The following is a 17,566-nucleotide window of genomic DNA, read 5'->3' as shown; positions in this document are numbered from 1 at the left end:
TTTAAGTCATGGCTGGCACACTTGACCCAAGACAAAAAGAATGACAGACCAGACCATAATACCCTATAGAAACTTGGCTTTAAAATGGATATCAGATTAGCTAATAGCTTATCATATTGTGTCTATGGTAGGGGTACAGAACAAGCAACTTTTCAGGTAACTTAATGATAAGAGTTTTTTTGATCATTAAGCTATGACGCAACAACAAAAAAAGAAAGACAAAGATCCAACAGATACAAAATCCAAAAAAAGAGGGAAGAAAAAAAAACCCCAAACAAAAAACAACAACTATGCAACTCCAATAAGTTATGTGCTTGCCTATGTCTTACCTTGTTGTGCCCAACTGTTGCCAAGGACTGCTAATAATGTTGCTATCAAAAGTAGCCGCAAATCCATCTGTAACAAGATAAAATGCAAGACAAAGAGGGTTTAGTCAAAAAGAGGACACTGACACACACAGAATTTACATTAAAATGTTTAGTTGATACTCCTATTCTGAGTGACTTAAAATGAAAACAATAAAAGAAAAGCCTTCAAGAGTTTTGCCTCTTGCTGAATGCCATTAGTGAGAGGAAATAACACTGTGTAGTGTGAGAAATTTGGCCCACGTGGGAAGCCACAGTGAGACGGCTCCCATATTTTTAGCCTTATCATCAAATCCAATTAAATGTCTACACGCAAACATGTTGATGACTTAAGAGACTTGTCACAGCACAAACACATACAGTACATATGAACATCATGACCTCACCAACAGTTCATGATGTGGTATTGACAGCAGACAAATGTACCCTCCTCGACCAGCACAATGTGGCTATGGGCAGGCAGCGATACAGCCTCACAATCAATACTCATTTCGCACAGTGCAAAAACAAAAGGAACCTGAACAGTGCAAATGGAAAATGTAACAACATATATGAAATGAATACGCAAAACAAAGATAGATTCAGTTCAAGCATTATGGCACAGTATCATAGTTGATATAAAAAGGAAGAGGAGTGAACATGCAGAAATGCATGGTTCAAGTGTACCGTGAGGTAGTTATTCAGTTGTACTTTTGTGTTTTATAATGGGGGGGGGGGGGACTATGCTTGAAATGTGGTTGCAATGGGTTAGAGAGCGAGCGACAGAGAACATGCTTGAAATGTGATTGCAATGGGTTACTATGTCAGGTTGAGAAGTTTCAACATGGTTAGCATTTCCTGTTAAATTGGTTAGAATAACCACGGTGGTCATAGTGTTGTTGGTGACAACTGAAAAATGTGTAGCAACCACTTCTGCATGCACAGGCAAGGCATTCAAAAGCAGTTAAGAAATGCAACTATAACAGATGTTAAACAAGTGGGTTTAAAATCCTAATATACTACAATCTATTCCGTTACAAACAGTACCAACTGTCTTATGCTTTTGAATTAGAGTAATAACAGAAGGCACAGCACAAGATGCCCTTGCGCAAGGCACTTTAACACAACAATTTTAAATCTCAAAATGGACTTCCCCTTTAAATACAATTTTTTTTTTCAATCATGTTAACCATCCTCTCTCTGGATTGCAACCTGGCTGTTGGATGGCAGGGTCGACATTATACCCGTTTTAAATATGGGGGAGTTTTCAATGAACGTTCAGCTGGCATTCCCAGAGTATTACCACAAACCTGCGATACTACAGGCTGGGGTTTGGAAATTTCCACGCTCCCACAGCCCTCACTGAGGGTAGAGTGTATCTTGAAAAGGCATCTTTAGATAAGGCTCTGTACCAAATATCTGGTAGGCTGGGGAGTCATAACAATTGTTGAATTCTTCAAGCCAGGTAAAGAACAGAACTTTTAAATTTACACTTAAGGCAATTAGATGATGCTTTTGTCCACAACATCTAACAAGGATTGTGGCGGTAGTAGGGATGCACCAATCCAATACTGATATCAGTCCGATACTGACTCGGAATAGCTGGATCGGGTATCGGTGACAATGGGGATGATCTATTCAATTCAAGTCTATGTTATTCTATATTTACATCTATGTGAGTGTACTACGTCATGCACCCGGCCATTGTGCTCGAAGGAGCGCTAACATAGCATGGAGGGAGCTGTCTGAAGGTATTTCGCGCTTGCTACTCCAACAAGACCTACGGCTACTCGCAATATCTGCAAAGCCTATGTTTCAAGGGGTGGCGGTAGCACTACAAAATATAACACAACCAACTTAATCAAGCACCTCCAGAAGCATCATGCCAAAGAACACTGAGCTCAAGCAAAAAAAAAAAAAAAAAGGACGATTCGAAGAAGCAGTTAACTTTGTCGGGTGCATTGCAAAGATGCGAGAAACTTCCCAGTGATAGTGTGAAAGTGACAAAAACCACAGAAAAGTTTCTTGAATTCATTGTTCTGGATGAGCAATCCCCGACAGTCGTTGAAATCGAGGGCTTCCGCTGCCTGATAGAACACTAGCAACCATAGTACAGTTTGCCATAATTGTGATTTAATGTTTACATTTTGTTCTCATTTGATGCAGTTGTATTGTTTTATACTTGAATTTAAATTCCTGTTAATTTCTAAGATTTTTTACCAAGTCACTGGTGCACGACTATTTATCATTTTAATAATAAATAACAATTCAGTAAATTTATATCTATGTATTTATTTGTTACATTTAGGAAGGCAATGTTTAAGTCAAGCCTGATGTTGCCTTACACATACAAAAATGATCCCAGTTACTTCCACACAGTGAGGCACACAGCTATTAAACACTGGTATCGGATCGGTACTCGTTAAGTATTGGTATCGGAACTGAAAAAGTCGAATCAGTGCATCCCTAGGTGGTAGATTTGTAATAGGAAGTAAAGCAGCAGTAGAAGCATCAATATAATGACTTTAACAAAAATCAGCTATTATTAAGAATTTAAGAAAAGAATGAGAAATTACTGACTCCTTTTTTCCCCATGATCCCTCTCAACTACACAGCTGCTAGCACCACATTTATCATACTTTTAGTAATAGACTCATTCTGCCGAAAAGCACCACAGAGCGCCACAGGTCGTCATTCCTGCCTGTGGCCATCAAACTTTACAACTCCTCCCTCAGACTCACACTGTCAGACACTCTGAGTTAAAGGTCACTGGATTGGCCCTGTCGAGTTTTGTTTGTGCTGCTTGTTGTGTGCTGCGGTAGTGCAGTATAGATAGGGTGTTATGTGCACCATGCTTGTTGATATATTTTGTTCTTATTTCTATTTCTTATTTATCTTTGTTTGTTTCTGTTTCTATTTTCTTATCTTGGATCTTGTTAATTTTTAGTTATTAGAGCGTGAGGGTCTGTAATAGAACTCAATTTCTCCTCGGGGATAAATAAAGTATTCTGATTCTGATCACCTGCAATGTTGTCAAAAATAGAAATAACCAAGAAGTAAGATTTAACCCTCAGCCTGTCTTAGGGGATCATGCATGGGCGGAATGAAAACTGTTGCCTAATATTGTTTACTTGGCCTGACAACACCTTGGAAACGGGTTTCGTGGTGCACCAACATTCCTATCAAGCTAGGTCTATGAAGTTAAAACCTCCAGACAAGGCCAAGGCTGCATCACAGAAAATAGAAAAGAAGTGTGTGTGTGTGTGTGTGTGTCCCCGTGTGCGTGTGTGATTTTGCAAGCCTCTGCTCCCATATATGGTCATACAGCTTCATCCCTCCCCCAAAGTGTACATCATTCTGTGTACCCCTGGTGACACACTTCCTTTGACAGCCCACCCAGTCCTAAAAGTTTATAAACCCTCTCCCTTCCGATCTCCCTCACTCTCTTTCCTCCTAAGCATGACAGAAAAATAAAAATAAAATAATTATCATACAAACAATAAAAAAGAGATTTTTTGGGCCAAATTGTTGCCTTAACGTTTTTTTGTAAAAGTTGTGCAAGGACACTGCACAAAGTATATCTGTCAACACACTGCTGTAGTGCTGTAGGTCAAAGGGAGCATGCAACCATATCCTGCGAAGTTAGGCCTTTCTGGCTATGTCCATGTCCCTGAGGAGCTTGATGGTGATGGTAATCATATCATCTTTGGGGTACGACAATTTCATGAAACAAATACCAAAAGGGCTGCAATTCTTCATTTGTCTTAAGATTCTTGCAAGAGTTGGTAAAAAAAAAAAAAGAAAAAGAAAAAAAAGTCAAGGCTAAAAGTTTGAAGATGCAAGTCTATTTCTAAAAAAGAAAAAAAGATGAAGACTGGAGCAGTCTGGTGACCTCATTTAACAAACCTTCAGGAAGACAAATTAAAACTTTTGAGTCTTAAATCTAAAGTACCTGGCAAACAAATATAATTTCAGTTATTTGAATTATTCAAACTGGATCAAATGCAGAAATCCTGGTGACTTCTCTGAACCAGAACCTTTTTGAGTCACAAGACCAAAATCTAGCAAAAAAGGAAGTTGCTTCAACACCAGACTGTATCAAGTATTTCATCTAACCCACTGTCAAGTGGGACAGTTTGGGTGAAAGAGAATGACATTAATATAGCAGCTTGAAGTTGAAGCTGTCAAACTGATTTTAATAGTCTTTAGACGTAAGTCTGATGAGGGAAAACGACCTAACAAAGCACATGCACAGGGTAAACATAATCTGTCAGCATTGCATTAAAGCTGGCATTCAGGCCAGATAGGATAAGAGGATTCAAACCCAAAAGCAAAGAGGGTCTCGTCTACACTACTGAGGCTCCTCCCATACATTCCTGACAAGCGGCTTTGTTTACCATTTAAGATCATCCTGCACAGAGCAGCAAATTGCAGGGAGTTGACAGATTGCGAGGCACATCCCCCTCCCCCCATGCATGAGTGCCCAATGATTGAAACAGTACTAGCCTTGAGAAGAACAAATTAGACTATGTTCATACTAATCTGTAAAAACGCCAAAGAAATACCAGTGATTTTCCATCTTACAGCCCATTTACAAAAATTGCCCATTTACATTACCGCCAACCATTTTCTAAAGCCTTTTATTTTTTAAAGAAACTGTAATCCATCACAGTGAACATTTAGTGTCCTTTATTTATTTATTTTTGGGGGGGATCAAAGTTACATTATCGTTGCAGGATAAACCAATGAAAGCCCCAGAAAACTTTGCAAAGCAAACCACGTTTTCAACCCCCTCATCCCGAAACGATACTGTAACTATTACAAAAAAATAAAGGTGACCTGCTGCCCAATGACTGCTGGGATAGGCTCCAGCAGTCATTTGGTGGCCCTAATTAGGATAAGCAGATTAGATAATGGATGGATGGACTAAATGTTTACTGTAATGAATTCCCAATCTCATACAAGTTTCAAGTCTTTGCAATTTGTTAAACGATTCAGGACACCAAAGGCCACCTTACAATAGAGTAGCTCCATAACAGAAACAGAATTTGAAAATAAGCAAGTTGACTTTTATGCCATACTCACATGAATGGCCACTAATGACTTCCTGAAAGGCAGGGAAATTGCATTCAAAAAATGCTTTGGAAAATGGTAGTAATGGCAGTAATGAAAAACATGTGATTTGTAGTAAATGGGCTATAACATGCAAGAACAGCCATATTGTCCTTTATGTCTCTCCTATCGGGGGGGGGGGGGTAGCGCAGGCCACTTGAGCCAGCAACTTTAGGTCAGCGTTCAAAAAAAAAAAAAAAACTGCTTCCTGTGGTCGAAAACACCAGTTTAGTGTAGATGAACACCAAAATGGAAAAAAAGGCTGCCTTTTCAAATTTTCCTGCTAGTGGTTAAGGGGATGCAAATGGTGTTGGGACAACTTACAGAAACACAGACCTACTTTTGCTTTTAGTTCATGAAGCTGGAACAACCGTTTTGCAAAAGGCTGTATCATAACAAAGAGCAAATGTAGTGAAACTGCTCAGTGTTTCACATTTTTGTTTTAAGACCAACTAAACTCTACAGTTTTTATGATGTTGCTATAATCTAGAAGTTAATAACTATCTATAAGTGATGGGTTAATGTTAGGATCATGTGATGCAAGCACAGCAGGATAAACAGCTACAACTACTAAAGCTTTTGGCGTCCGACCAAAAAAAAGTTCAGACCAATCGGGGCCCTATGGGCGTGGTTTAGGACTAGGCGATGACGTTAGAAGCCACAGTGCACTGAACTGTGAAACGGAATAAAGGACTTCAATGTAGATTTTCCTTATAAAAACAGTAAGAATCGTGTACTAACATGCCAACAAGCTAATGATATGCTTGCCACTATGCTTACTCACTTTCACCATAACAGTTGCTGCCGTTAGTTTAGCTCCAGTGTTGCGCCATATCATGTTCATTTGAATAGACACAGACGGTTGATCCAACCACCCGCTATGTATTTTTTGCAAATGTCCATTGCTGCCACCCATTGTTCAAATGTTCTGAATCCGACAGCGCCCAGACTGTTTCAAGCAATGAACAACAGTAACAAAAACACAGTATGGCTGTTCCAGACTGTAAGAATGAACAAATGAACAGGGGAAAGAAAAAAAAAAGGAGTTTGACCGAGGGCGGGGCTCAGCACACGCACGCACGCACGCACGCACGCGCGCGCACACACACACACACACACACACACACACACACACACAAAGCATCCAGCAGAGACGCCAGTGGACGCAGGGAACCAGGTGAAGTGAAAGAAAAAGTTTTACGCAATTCGACGACAACTCGACACTCCTTACTGTAAGTGCAATAAAAGCCGCGCGAGTAAAAAGCCAATAAGAGTAATTTATCAAATCACCTGTTCAACAAGCATAAACATGTAGAAAAGCGATATTTTCAACTGCTTTGTCTGTAGCACATTGTTACGAACGAGCTGTCTTTATGTAACGTAACAGTTTAGCTTACTTTGCAGCGAATCATAAGATGTGGCAAATTCTTTTAAACTTAGCTGCTGGCTGAGATGGTCACGCCCCTCCCAAACCAGCCCCTCCACTCCCTCCCAGCAGCAGAGGGACGAGGTTTGTTTCCAATGAGATATTAGTGTGAGTGTATATAGTGACTTTCCTGTTGTAAACTTTACTGTTGCTGCTGTCAAAACAATATTTAGTTATATTTAAAATATAAATTCTAATCCTGTTCTGAATTTATCCATTTTTTAAAATAATTATAAAAAACCCAAATCTTCAGTAAAGAAAAAGAACTAGACCGATATGGGCATGGATAAGATAAAGATAAATAGGGGCCACATGGCTCCTATTATAGGAGGTAGAACGGGTCGTCTAGTAATCAGAAGGTCGCTGGTTCAATCCCTGGCTCCTGTGGAGAGCGTGTCGAAGTGTCCTTGAGCAAGACAATGAACCCCTAACTGCTCCTGATGAGCAGGTCAGCACCTTGCATAGCAGCCTCCGCCATTAGTGTATGAATGTATGTGTAAATGTGAGGCATACACTGTAAAAGCGCTTCGAGTGATCGGTCGAATAGAAAAGCGCTGCATAAATGCAGTCAGTTTACAATTTATAAAATCCCAACAAAACCCATTCCTAAAGCTGGTTAGTGGCTTCACCCTGACTTTGGGAGGATGTGCAAACTGCTGTTCAAAACCCTTCACTATAAGCCTTGTTTTACCAATGTTATTTTGCGACTATTATTTTTTGTGGCGCACAGTGCGATCAATGTTACAATCACTGCGATCAATGGTCACTCACAAAAATGTGAAAGATTACTTCAGGCCATAGCGCTTACATATCTGTTTTATTTCTTCATGCTAATGTCTGAGTGTACTGTCTATTGAAGCAATGTTATGTTGCATCATTACAAATCCATTGGTTATATTCCATTTCATTCAATGTCTGATTTAATTTTGAATACTTTGTTGTTGAACTGTTTAAATTTTATTCATCCACGACATGATTAGACACTTTTTCTAGTGACAAAATGTGCTTAAATCGTAAAACACAGAATTCAGAAAAATTAAAATGGAAAACACGGAATTTGGGAAAAAATAAACAGACTTCATAGGACCCTACCTAAATCAAACAGACCCATCATTAGTGCTATTAGCTGCAGCTATGTTTATCCTGCTATGCTTACATGACTTCATCCCAAGACCATTCCAGCACTGTTAAGCCATGTTTCCATTAAAATATTTTGTTTACGCATATTAAGTATTGCATAAGAAAAGCTGACTGGAAACAGCAAAACAGTTTTGATGCTCGCCTAAGGTGGTTTTTATTTTCGTTGATAAAAAAAGAGTTTATGCGCTAAATGGCTGATGGAAATGCATCTGCTGAATTAAAAAAAAAAAAGCAATGCAAATACAATCTCATCACATGATCAACTGTTTCTTAACTGGTCCATCTTTCTCATGGGTGTTGAAATATAGGCATATGACATAAGACATGTAATGCAAAACTGCATTGATGATTTTGTTGGCTAAAACAGATCTGATAGAGACAACTTATTTTTTATGTTTTTTGTGACATTACGTGCTTGAAATTTATTTCAAAGTTGAGATGGAAACATAAGTGCTTGGTCCTCTCCTGTTCATGCTTTACTTGCTCCCCCCTTGGTAAAAATCACGTCATCATGGTCCCCACTTCCACTGCTATGCGGATAATGTCCAGCTCTACATCGCCACTAAATCCATCACCACTACAACTTATTCCAGTCTGACCAACTGCCTCACTGAAATTAAATCATGGATGCAAGCCAACTTCCTCAAACTAAATTGTGATAAATCTGACATGATCATCATCGGTCCCAAATCCCTTACCAAAACCACTCACAACTTCTGCCTTAACATCAATAACTCCACTCCATCTCCCTCCCCACATATCCACAACCTCAGAATAATTTTCAACAGCAACCGCTCCTTTGAACACCACATCAATCAAATCACAACAGCCTTTTCCCACCCAAAAAACAGCTCGTCTCTGTCCATCGCTCTCCTTCTCTGCTGCCGAAACTTTGATCCATGCCTTCATCACATCCAGAATTGTTTACTGCAACAGCATTTTCTAAGGCTCATCATCCAAAGTCCTAAACAAACTGCAGTAAACCCAGAACTTTGCTGCTCGCCTGCTCACCCAGTCCCATTCCCAATTATTATTATTATTATTATTATTATTATATATTATAATTAAATGATTTTTCACCTTTAGATGGTAGCAGCCTCTCAAAAGAAGTATACGTTTGAGTTTCTCATTGAAGCTCAACAAATGATTTCTTTTCATTCCATTCAAATTCACTTTTTTTCCCCAGCAGTGAAATAGACCAGAAGGACCAGACAGCAATCAGGATGGAATGAACGGAGAAAGCACTGAAATGCCCGTTTGAGGGAAAGACGTCACGGTTTCAACAGACATGATTAACATAAAGGCCTATGCTACTTCTGTAATGAGGGCTTTTCAGCCGATAAGTGCTGAAAAGAACATTTTTGTAAGACACTCGAGTTGGCTCTGATCTGCAGTTAACATGTACTCCACAATAAGAAAGCTCATTGTTAAAAATAATGCCACTTATATAATTCAATCTTGACACACTAAACTTCAGATTTTCTCATCTTTTGTGTGTGTTTTAAGAAAAAGATTTTACTCAAAATACAAGACAAGATTACATACCTATATGCTGACTGGACATGTGGCAGATCTGACCATAAAAGATGCCAAAACAAGCACCTCAGTTAACGAGTCACAATTCAAGGGACTCCTTGATAATACCTTTTATACCAATAGTTGGTCTTGGGAGTTTTCTGGTTCTGACCTACATTATGTAGTTTACAGCTGTAGCTGCCTAGCCCATGAAGCACTAGGGAGAGAAAAAAATCAGATGATTGGAAACAATGACACAACCTGGCCAGCCGCCAAGGGTGATGGAGGGGGAATATCCATTCAAACAAAAAAAGCTCTGAATCAATTGCAGGAAATGGACGGTGAGTTTGCAGCAAAATGAATCCCCTCAAGGTCACAAAGGATGACTCGATGCAGATGATCACAGAACTTGCATCTGACAAATAACTTTGTAAACAAGGGATTTGTTTAAAACACCTCTTGGCAGTCTCTTTACAGAACAGACAGACTCGTGCAAATTCCTGCACACTTCTCTCTCAGTTTGCCCAACTCAATAGCAACTTACTGTTCCTGTCTCTACCGCCGTCTTTCTACCCTTAACTGTCTTTCTCTACCTCTGATCCAAGTCTCTCCTTCATCCCCGTCTCTTTCAGTGAGAAACTGGCTCTTTGTTACTGTCTACCTGTGACTGTCTCATTCTCCCTGTAACTTCCTCTCTCTACTTTTGACTGTCTCTTTACCTCTTACAAAATGCCTTATCTGTGACTGTGTCCCTTTACCTTCGGCTATCTCTGCTCACCTCTGACAACCCTCTGTCTTCACCCCTCTGACCAACTGTTTCTCTATCTTTCAAACATACATTCCAAAACATTGTCAGAGTGACTCTTCCAGCACGACTGGTGGTTTACCGCATTCACACACACATCTATCATTAAGATTTCCAGATAGCTTTTGTTCATACATGTCAGTGCCTGCTGTCTCATTATATCCCGCTCAAGTAGGATGTTTCTTATTTTATCATAAACTACGGCATTTCTAATTGTATCGCACAGCTGACTATTGATTTCATCCACAGCACACACTGGAAGAAACTCTTTTTAGGATTGGTCCAATTTCCAGACATTTTTAATTATGTTCTCACTTTTGCCAGTTTACAAAAACTTAAGACATACAGCTGCCATGAGCAAGATGTGGATGCATTTTTTGTGATTGATTTGCCCGCTCCTGTTTAAGTGTCTTCAATAAGACTGGCCCTTTGTATTCTTTACCTGGTGTTCGTTTTTCCTACCTTGTCGAAATGTCCTAACAAAGTGCATATGTATAGCAAAGACAACCCAAAACCTAATCTTAACCAGCACCTTTGCAATAACATTTGGGATGGCTCACTCGACAGGCAGGAAGAAATGACAGAAAAGCAGCAGTCCTAGCTTTTGTGTAGAGTTTTTCCATTGCTGTTAAAACCTTCCTGGAATATTGACTCAGGCTCGCGTTCACACATGACTCAAACACAATGCAGAAAATTGCCATCAACAGATTTAGCTGCATATGCGAGAGAGGTTTTCCTCTCTCTCCCAGTGACAGTCTAGCTGTTTCCCTCCCCCTCATTCCAGGCTGTTGCTGTCAGGCAGAAACTATAGGTCATGAGGTACTCAAGATGACACACTACTGAACCGAATATTTATAATACTGCAAACTTGAAGCATACTCGTTTCGGAGTCATGGCTTTGTATGGTCAGGGCACACAACAGCAAGAGACGGAGAGAAAGCCAAAACACTGTTTGCAGCCTCCAGTGTCTGCACAACAATATTTCATTTACACTACTACCATTACTGCATTACACAGGGCTGGTCCAACGGACCCTTCTTAAAATTAGCAACGGCCAAAACCAGTCCTGTTTCTTTAATACAAATACAATGACTAAAGGAAGATGACGGTTTTAACAAGGTAACACTCACATCTGAATGTGAAACAGAGCACGTTTGCTTATTCAACCCCAATAAGGAGTTTTGATTTTTTTCTTAAAGAAATGCCGACTATGAAAAGGTAACTGAAAAGATAGTTCAACGTGACCAAATGTTTTCTTGCATGTGAGAGATGCAAGTTAATACAAATTTCAAAAATGAATCAAGACACCATATGGATTGTTTTGTAAAGTTTTGACCTAATCTGTTTTTTGTATACGCATACAGTATAGTTACATATTGTGTGTTTCACAATGTCAAAATTGTTGTTGACCACCCTTATGACAGATCCCGAAAACAGCATCCTTCCTTCTTTCTGCTACAGTGCCCTGCAGAAGTATTCAACCCCCTTGACAGTCATCACTAATTTCTGGATTATAAAGGATACTCACACATCTGTTCCTAAACAATATTATTTTTGTGAACCCATAAGCTCTAACAGCATGTTACCAAAGAAAAAATAAGTTCTGTTTTGCTGACATTTTATTAATAAATGAAAAGCTAAAATATGGTGCTTGCATAAGTATTCAACCCCTTGTGCTCTGAAAGCTACAAGTTTACACAAATGACAAATTACTGCTAAAAAAAACTCAAATAAACACAATTGGACATAAATAGTGTGCACATGTAAGATATTAAAGTAACGGTCTCATTTATGGGTATAAAACTCACTCTGTGTAAAGTTCATTAGCCGGGCATGAACTCCATCAGAAAATAAAGACAAAGGAGCATAATAGCGAAGTAAGAGACAAAGTGATTAAAATGCAGAAGGCAGGAAAGAGATACAAAACAATATGCAAGTGTTTGGGTGTCCCACGGAACACTGTTGGATCCATTGTCAGAAAGCGGAAGCGGTATCACATCGCCCAGACACTTTGTAGGACAGGCCGTCCCTCAAAGATAAGTGTCTGAGCAAGACATGGGCTGGTGAGGAAAGCCACAGATGACCCTGCAATCACTTTGAAAGAGCTCCGGAGGTCAGTGGCTGAAACTGAAACTGGAGTAAATGTGCGGGAGTCAACCATATCACAGGCTCTCCGTAAATCTGGCCTGTTTGGAAGGGTAGCAAGAAAGAAGCCGTTGCTCAAGACTATGCATATAAAAGCACACTTGGAGTTTGCTACCAAGCATGAGCAAGACCCAGTTAGACCGTGGGTAAAGGTTTTGTGGTCAGATGAGACAAAAGATGAGCTTTTTGGCCAAAACTCTAAGCATTATGTGTGGTGCAAATCCAACACTGCTCATGCCCCTTAACACCTTCTCTACAGCAAAACATGGCAGCGGCAGCATAACGCTATGGGTTGCTTTTCATCTGTAGGCACTGGGAATCTTGTTCAAATTGAGGGAAGAATGGATGGAGCTAAATACGGCGATATATTGGGAGAAAACCTATTGCAGTCTGCCATAAAACTGAAGCTTGGGAGAAAGTTCACCTTCCAGCAGAACAATGATCTTAAGCACAAGGCTAAAGCAACAATGGCATGGCTCAGCAACAAAAAGATGAATGTTTTGGAGTGGCCAAGTCAAAGTCTGGGCATCAACCCCATTAAAAATCTGTGGCACAGACCGAAAATCACAGTCCAGAGGTGCCATCCCAACAACCTGCAAGACCTGTGCAAATTCTGCCAAGAAGAATGGGTCAAAATTACTCCGGAAGAATGTGCAAAGCTTCTACATACTTACCCCAAGAGAATCATGGCTGTTATTGCAGCAAAAAGGTACTCTATAAAGTATTGATATCTGGGGGTTGAATACTTGTGCAAGCACTATATTTTAGTTTTTAATTTAATTAAAAAAGTCAGCAAAACATAACTTATTTTGGCTTTGGGAACATGCTGTTAGAGCTTATGCGTCACAAAAATATTATTATTCAGGGAAAGACATGAGTATCTTTTATAATCCAGAAATTAGTGATGACTGTCAAGGGGGTTGAATACCTCTGCAAGGCACTGTACTTCATGGTCATGTTTATATCTCACATGACTTGCTTCGTTACCAGCACCTGGTCAGTATTTTGGACCTGACAATACCTCTTTGCTTGAAATCAATTCCATAGCAAAGCTTTCAGCTTTGGCAGCAGGGATCATTTACAGCCCTAGACAAATGGTTTATCAACAGCTGCTGGGGGAGGACTGACTGTAACTCAAAGCTAAAGTATTTCTAGTCTTGGTCTATCACCTGCCACAGGCTTCAGTTGGGTCAGGGGGCACTTGATTCAATCCATTGTGAAGAGCATGCCTTGGAAACCAGCGGCACTTTGTCAAGTAAATTCACCGAGCATTGGTCATATATCTAGTGGCCTTGCAAAGAATTCACTCTGGTGTGACATCTTAACCTACAAGCTTTGCTTCAGAGTGAATGTTATGTCACTTTCCAGTGGTAAAGGAGATGCATAGTTAAGTAACCTGGTTTCTATGCATCATTCAAGCAATGAAAGTTGTGCCTGGAGACAGAAGTACAATTGGAAAATACACGAAATGACAAGTAATCAGAGTGGACTAACAGCCATTCAAAATTCTTTTGAATGTGTTTTTATATTTTTAGTTGCACAGATCATCAAAAAATATAATGTGATTGTGCTTATAGTAAACAGACCACAGTTTCAATCTCTTTCTCTTAATCATTGCAGCCCTTTTAGCAAAGTAGTTTGTAGGAGTCAGAGGTTCCAAAAATAAATAAATAAATAAATCCAAGGCACAACAAGTAGTCCCATTCCTTAATTACATTACATGACTAAGCCATTGACAATGCTTGCTAAACTGTGGGTTTCTGAAAAGGGGCACGAACCTTTGGAGAACTTTTAGGTGGTTCTGGGGAGCCCCCAAAGAAATGTCATACACTATCATTTTTTTGTCGGCACAGTAATTATAATGAAAAACAATGACTACTTTGATCAAAAGTTTGTTTTCTTCAATGAGCAAAATGTTTCTCAAATGAAGATCTTCGGAACAGAACTACAAAAAATGGGGTCCTTTGCATTAAGTGAAGTTATGTATGAACAAAATATGGCCAACAAGAAACATCCTATGGTTTATTCCCTTAGTTCAAAAGAAATATCATAATTACCCGACAGGTGAAAATAATTTATTCATATAGATAAACTACTGTAATAACTCATCTAATATATGACTACATTTTGCATATTTATGCCATACCATCATTCTATAATTAAGTTATTCCTGTTATAGTATTGTTATCATAGTCAAAGTTTGGTATTGTGACAATGAGTCAGTTTAAATGCTAGATGACCATTAATCTTGGCAATCAAAAAAAAAAAGTTTTTCAGGGTTTTCTCCAGGTATGCTGCTTTTAGTGACACCCAAACAGGCGATGAACATAAGAGAACTTAGTCTAAATAGACATTTGCACAGTGACCTTTGTCAAAAACTTCCTCTGTGCATTGACACTACAGACATGTCTGATTGACTATAATTAACTTGAAAAACCCATAATGCAGTTTGGGAAAAGAGATATCCTTTGTTCGATGGTGTAGAGAGAAGACTAATTCGCTGGCTCCCACAGACCTGGACCCTCCTGGACCCTGACCCCTATACCCAATGAGTATTTTCATTTCACTGCACTCAGGACTTGTACTTGTGTGTATTTGACAAATAAAACTCTTGAATCTTGAGTATTGGCCTAGGTCATAGTGGGGTTAACAGCAGCATGGGAAATAGTTTAAATTCACCAACATTTTTCAAATATTGATAATGGGTCAAATACAGTAATAAAATATTAATATTTTTGTTGAACTGTTATGCCAACAGCATAGGTAGGCACAGAATTACCAAACAGGTAACATTATATGAGAAAAGATAAAGTTCTAGTCTCTGGGCTAGTTCCCTTCTACATGGGGAAGGTTGGAGTGAAACACTTTCGCGAGCGTCTTGATGTATGCTCAATACTTTCAGGAGCTTCAGTAGTAACTGATAAGCAGCTGGACAGCTCAGTAGGTAACAACGCCGGCTTTCCCACCGGAGATCGGGGTCCAAACCCTGGTTGGGATGAGTCTCCAGTAAGAGTCCGTGGCTTGGACTCCTAATGCTATACAAAGCCAACTACCTCTCAGATGTACGTCACTTGGGATAAAAGCGGCTGCCAAATGAAATTGTACATTGATAGTCAATGTGTCTACTCTACAGCACTCTGCAGGGCATCAGTGTCTCCTTAACCCCTCCTCAACCTGTTACTGCAACCCACAATTCTTTGGAAAGGCTAATCATATATTTGCTCAAGGTGTAGCTAAGAATATTAGTAGATTTTCAGTAATCATTAACAAAGCCCAAGTTTAGTAATCATTAACAAAGCTCTGGTTTACGCCCATTACTATATGCTGTACCTCTGAGATATTGTACAGTAGCATTACCACAGTACAACAACAAAAAAAGACTTGGGTACCATTGCCAGCTGAGTCAGTCATTTGAATTTAAAATGATAGTGTCTAGTGTCAAAAAATGAAAATTAAATAACTGAAACATTAAACTATGCCCCTTTGAGTTGTCTAACTTTCAATAGAATGAACCCATTTTGTTTTGTACCCCCCCCCCATTTCATGAGTGTTTGTTTATGAAGGAGGTCATGTTGGTCAAGGCACTAGACAGTGTGAATGTCTGTGAGAGTATTAATGTGAAGCAAGGCTTTGCTGATAAATTCCTTCTGAATGCTGTTTAAGTTATTGAGTAAATACCGCTGGCACACAAAGTGTAACACTGTGTACCCTCAAGCTGGTTCAGCAAGCCGTTTTATTTATGTAAACCCTGACATGGACTGTTTCACATTGGTTGCTTCTTACACGGGTAGTCTGGAAATCACACCTCATTTGACAGTGGCCGCCTATGGCTGTAATGCAAGACCATAAATACAGGGGCTGCAACCACGACAGATTACCATTTAAAGTATTAATACTAATATTATCAATCCTAACAAGACCTATAACAAGACCTAATCCTCAACACTTATATCGCTAAAAACTATCTGTACTACTAACTAACTGGTTAGTTTGATTGTGGCAGTATGAAAACGTTTCATCTATAACTCAAATACACCTGATGAAATATTTTCATCATGAAAACAAGAAATCAAAATGTTTCACTTTGATTATTGGCAGTTTAATAGCACTTTAGTAACGGAGTCAATGAATTTCAGTAGCGCTGCCCCCAGATTCCAAAATAAACACTTGCCAGTTACCAAATGCGGGTAAAATTTAGCCTTTGGCGAGTAAATTATGGACACCACCCGCCACCCTGGCCAGTAGAAAAAAATGAATTTCATTCACGCATTGGAGAAAGCTGCTGGTTTGCCCTCACTTCAATCTGCTAGATCTGCCGTGCTGTGTGTGGCGTGTATAGCATTTAATAACGTCACATCCAGCCACCTGATTTTTTTGTAACAGTATTTGAGGTACTTGTTGTCATCCGGGCAGTTGAAACAAACCCAGCTATGTGGAGAATTATTGCGGTAGTGGAGCCCCCAGGAAAGAAAAAGAAAACGGGCCAACTTCAAGCGAAAGAGACCACTGCTACAACAGCCAATGCAAGCACTCCCTCCTTGTCTCATCCACCAACACTGTCATCGAGCGGGAGACAAAAAGTAGGAAAATCGCTTTGACAGTGAACAGTCTGAAGAAGGCTGGACATGCTACTACAGAATAAACATTAATATGAATTATGACTCTGAATTCGTCATATGACTGCTGGGATAGGCTCCAGCATCCCCGTGACCCTGAGAGCAGGATAAGCTGTTTGGATAATGGATGGATGAATGGATGGACTCTGAATTTATTACCGTTACTTATTTTTACTTGTTATTGTTAATTCCTCTATAATTGTTATATTCTCAAACTCCTTAATAAATGAGCCTTCTTATACTTAAAGGCAAATACCACTGAATTTGTTAATTCAAATGTGTTATACTTTAGTGTTGAATTAATATTTATGCAAAGTTAGTGTTACTACTACTGCACACTACTATAATAATTGATTGAGAATAACATGAGACCAAGATGACATGCCAAATAGTAATAATAGCTAATTGCAATAGTAAAATGCAAGTTATTTATTTTTTTGGCTGGTTAAAAAAAAAAAGTTTG

General features: G+C 39.3%; 1 protein-coding gene across 2 annotated transcripts in view; it reads right to left on the bottom strand.

Annotated features, from left to right (window-relative positions):
• Window positions 1-17,566, bottom strand: part of LOC130124579 (integrin beta-1-like) — a 61,739-nt gene that overhangs the window by 36,352 nt on the left and 7,821 nt on the right. For both annotated transcript variants that reach the window (XM_056293994.1, XM_056293993.1), the window contains exon 2: window positions 330-396. In XM_056293994.1, the coding sequence (XP_056149969.1) occupies window positions 330-396 (67 nt within the window). The remainder of the gene's footprint in view (window positions 1-329; window positions 397-17,566) is intronic.

This window comes from Lampris incognitus, chromosome 14, assembly GCF_029633865.1.
Source record: "Lampris incognitus isolate fLamInc1 chromosome 14, fLamInc1.hap2, whole genome shotgun sequence".
NCBI classification, from domain to species: domain Eukaryota; kingdom Metazoa; phylum Chordata; class Actinopteri; order Lampriformes; family Lampridae; genus Lampris; species Lampris incognitus.
The sequence above is the reverse complement of the archived record's forward strand: the minus strand, read 5'-3'. Positions and strand labels throughout refer to the sequence as shown.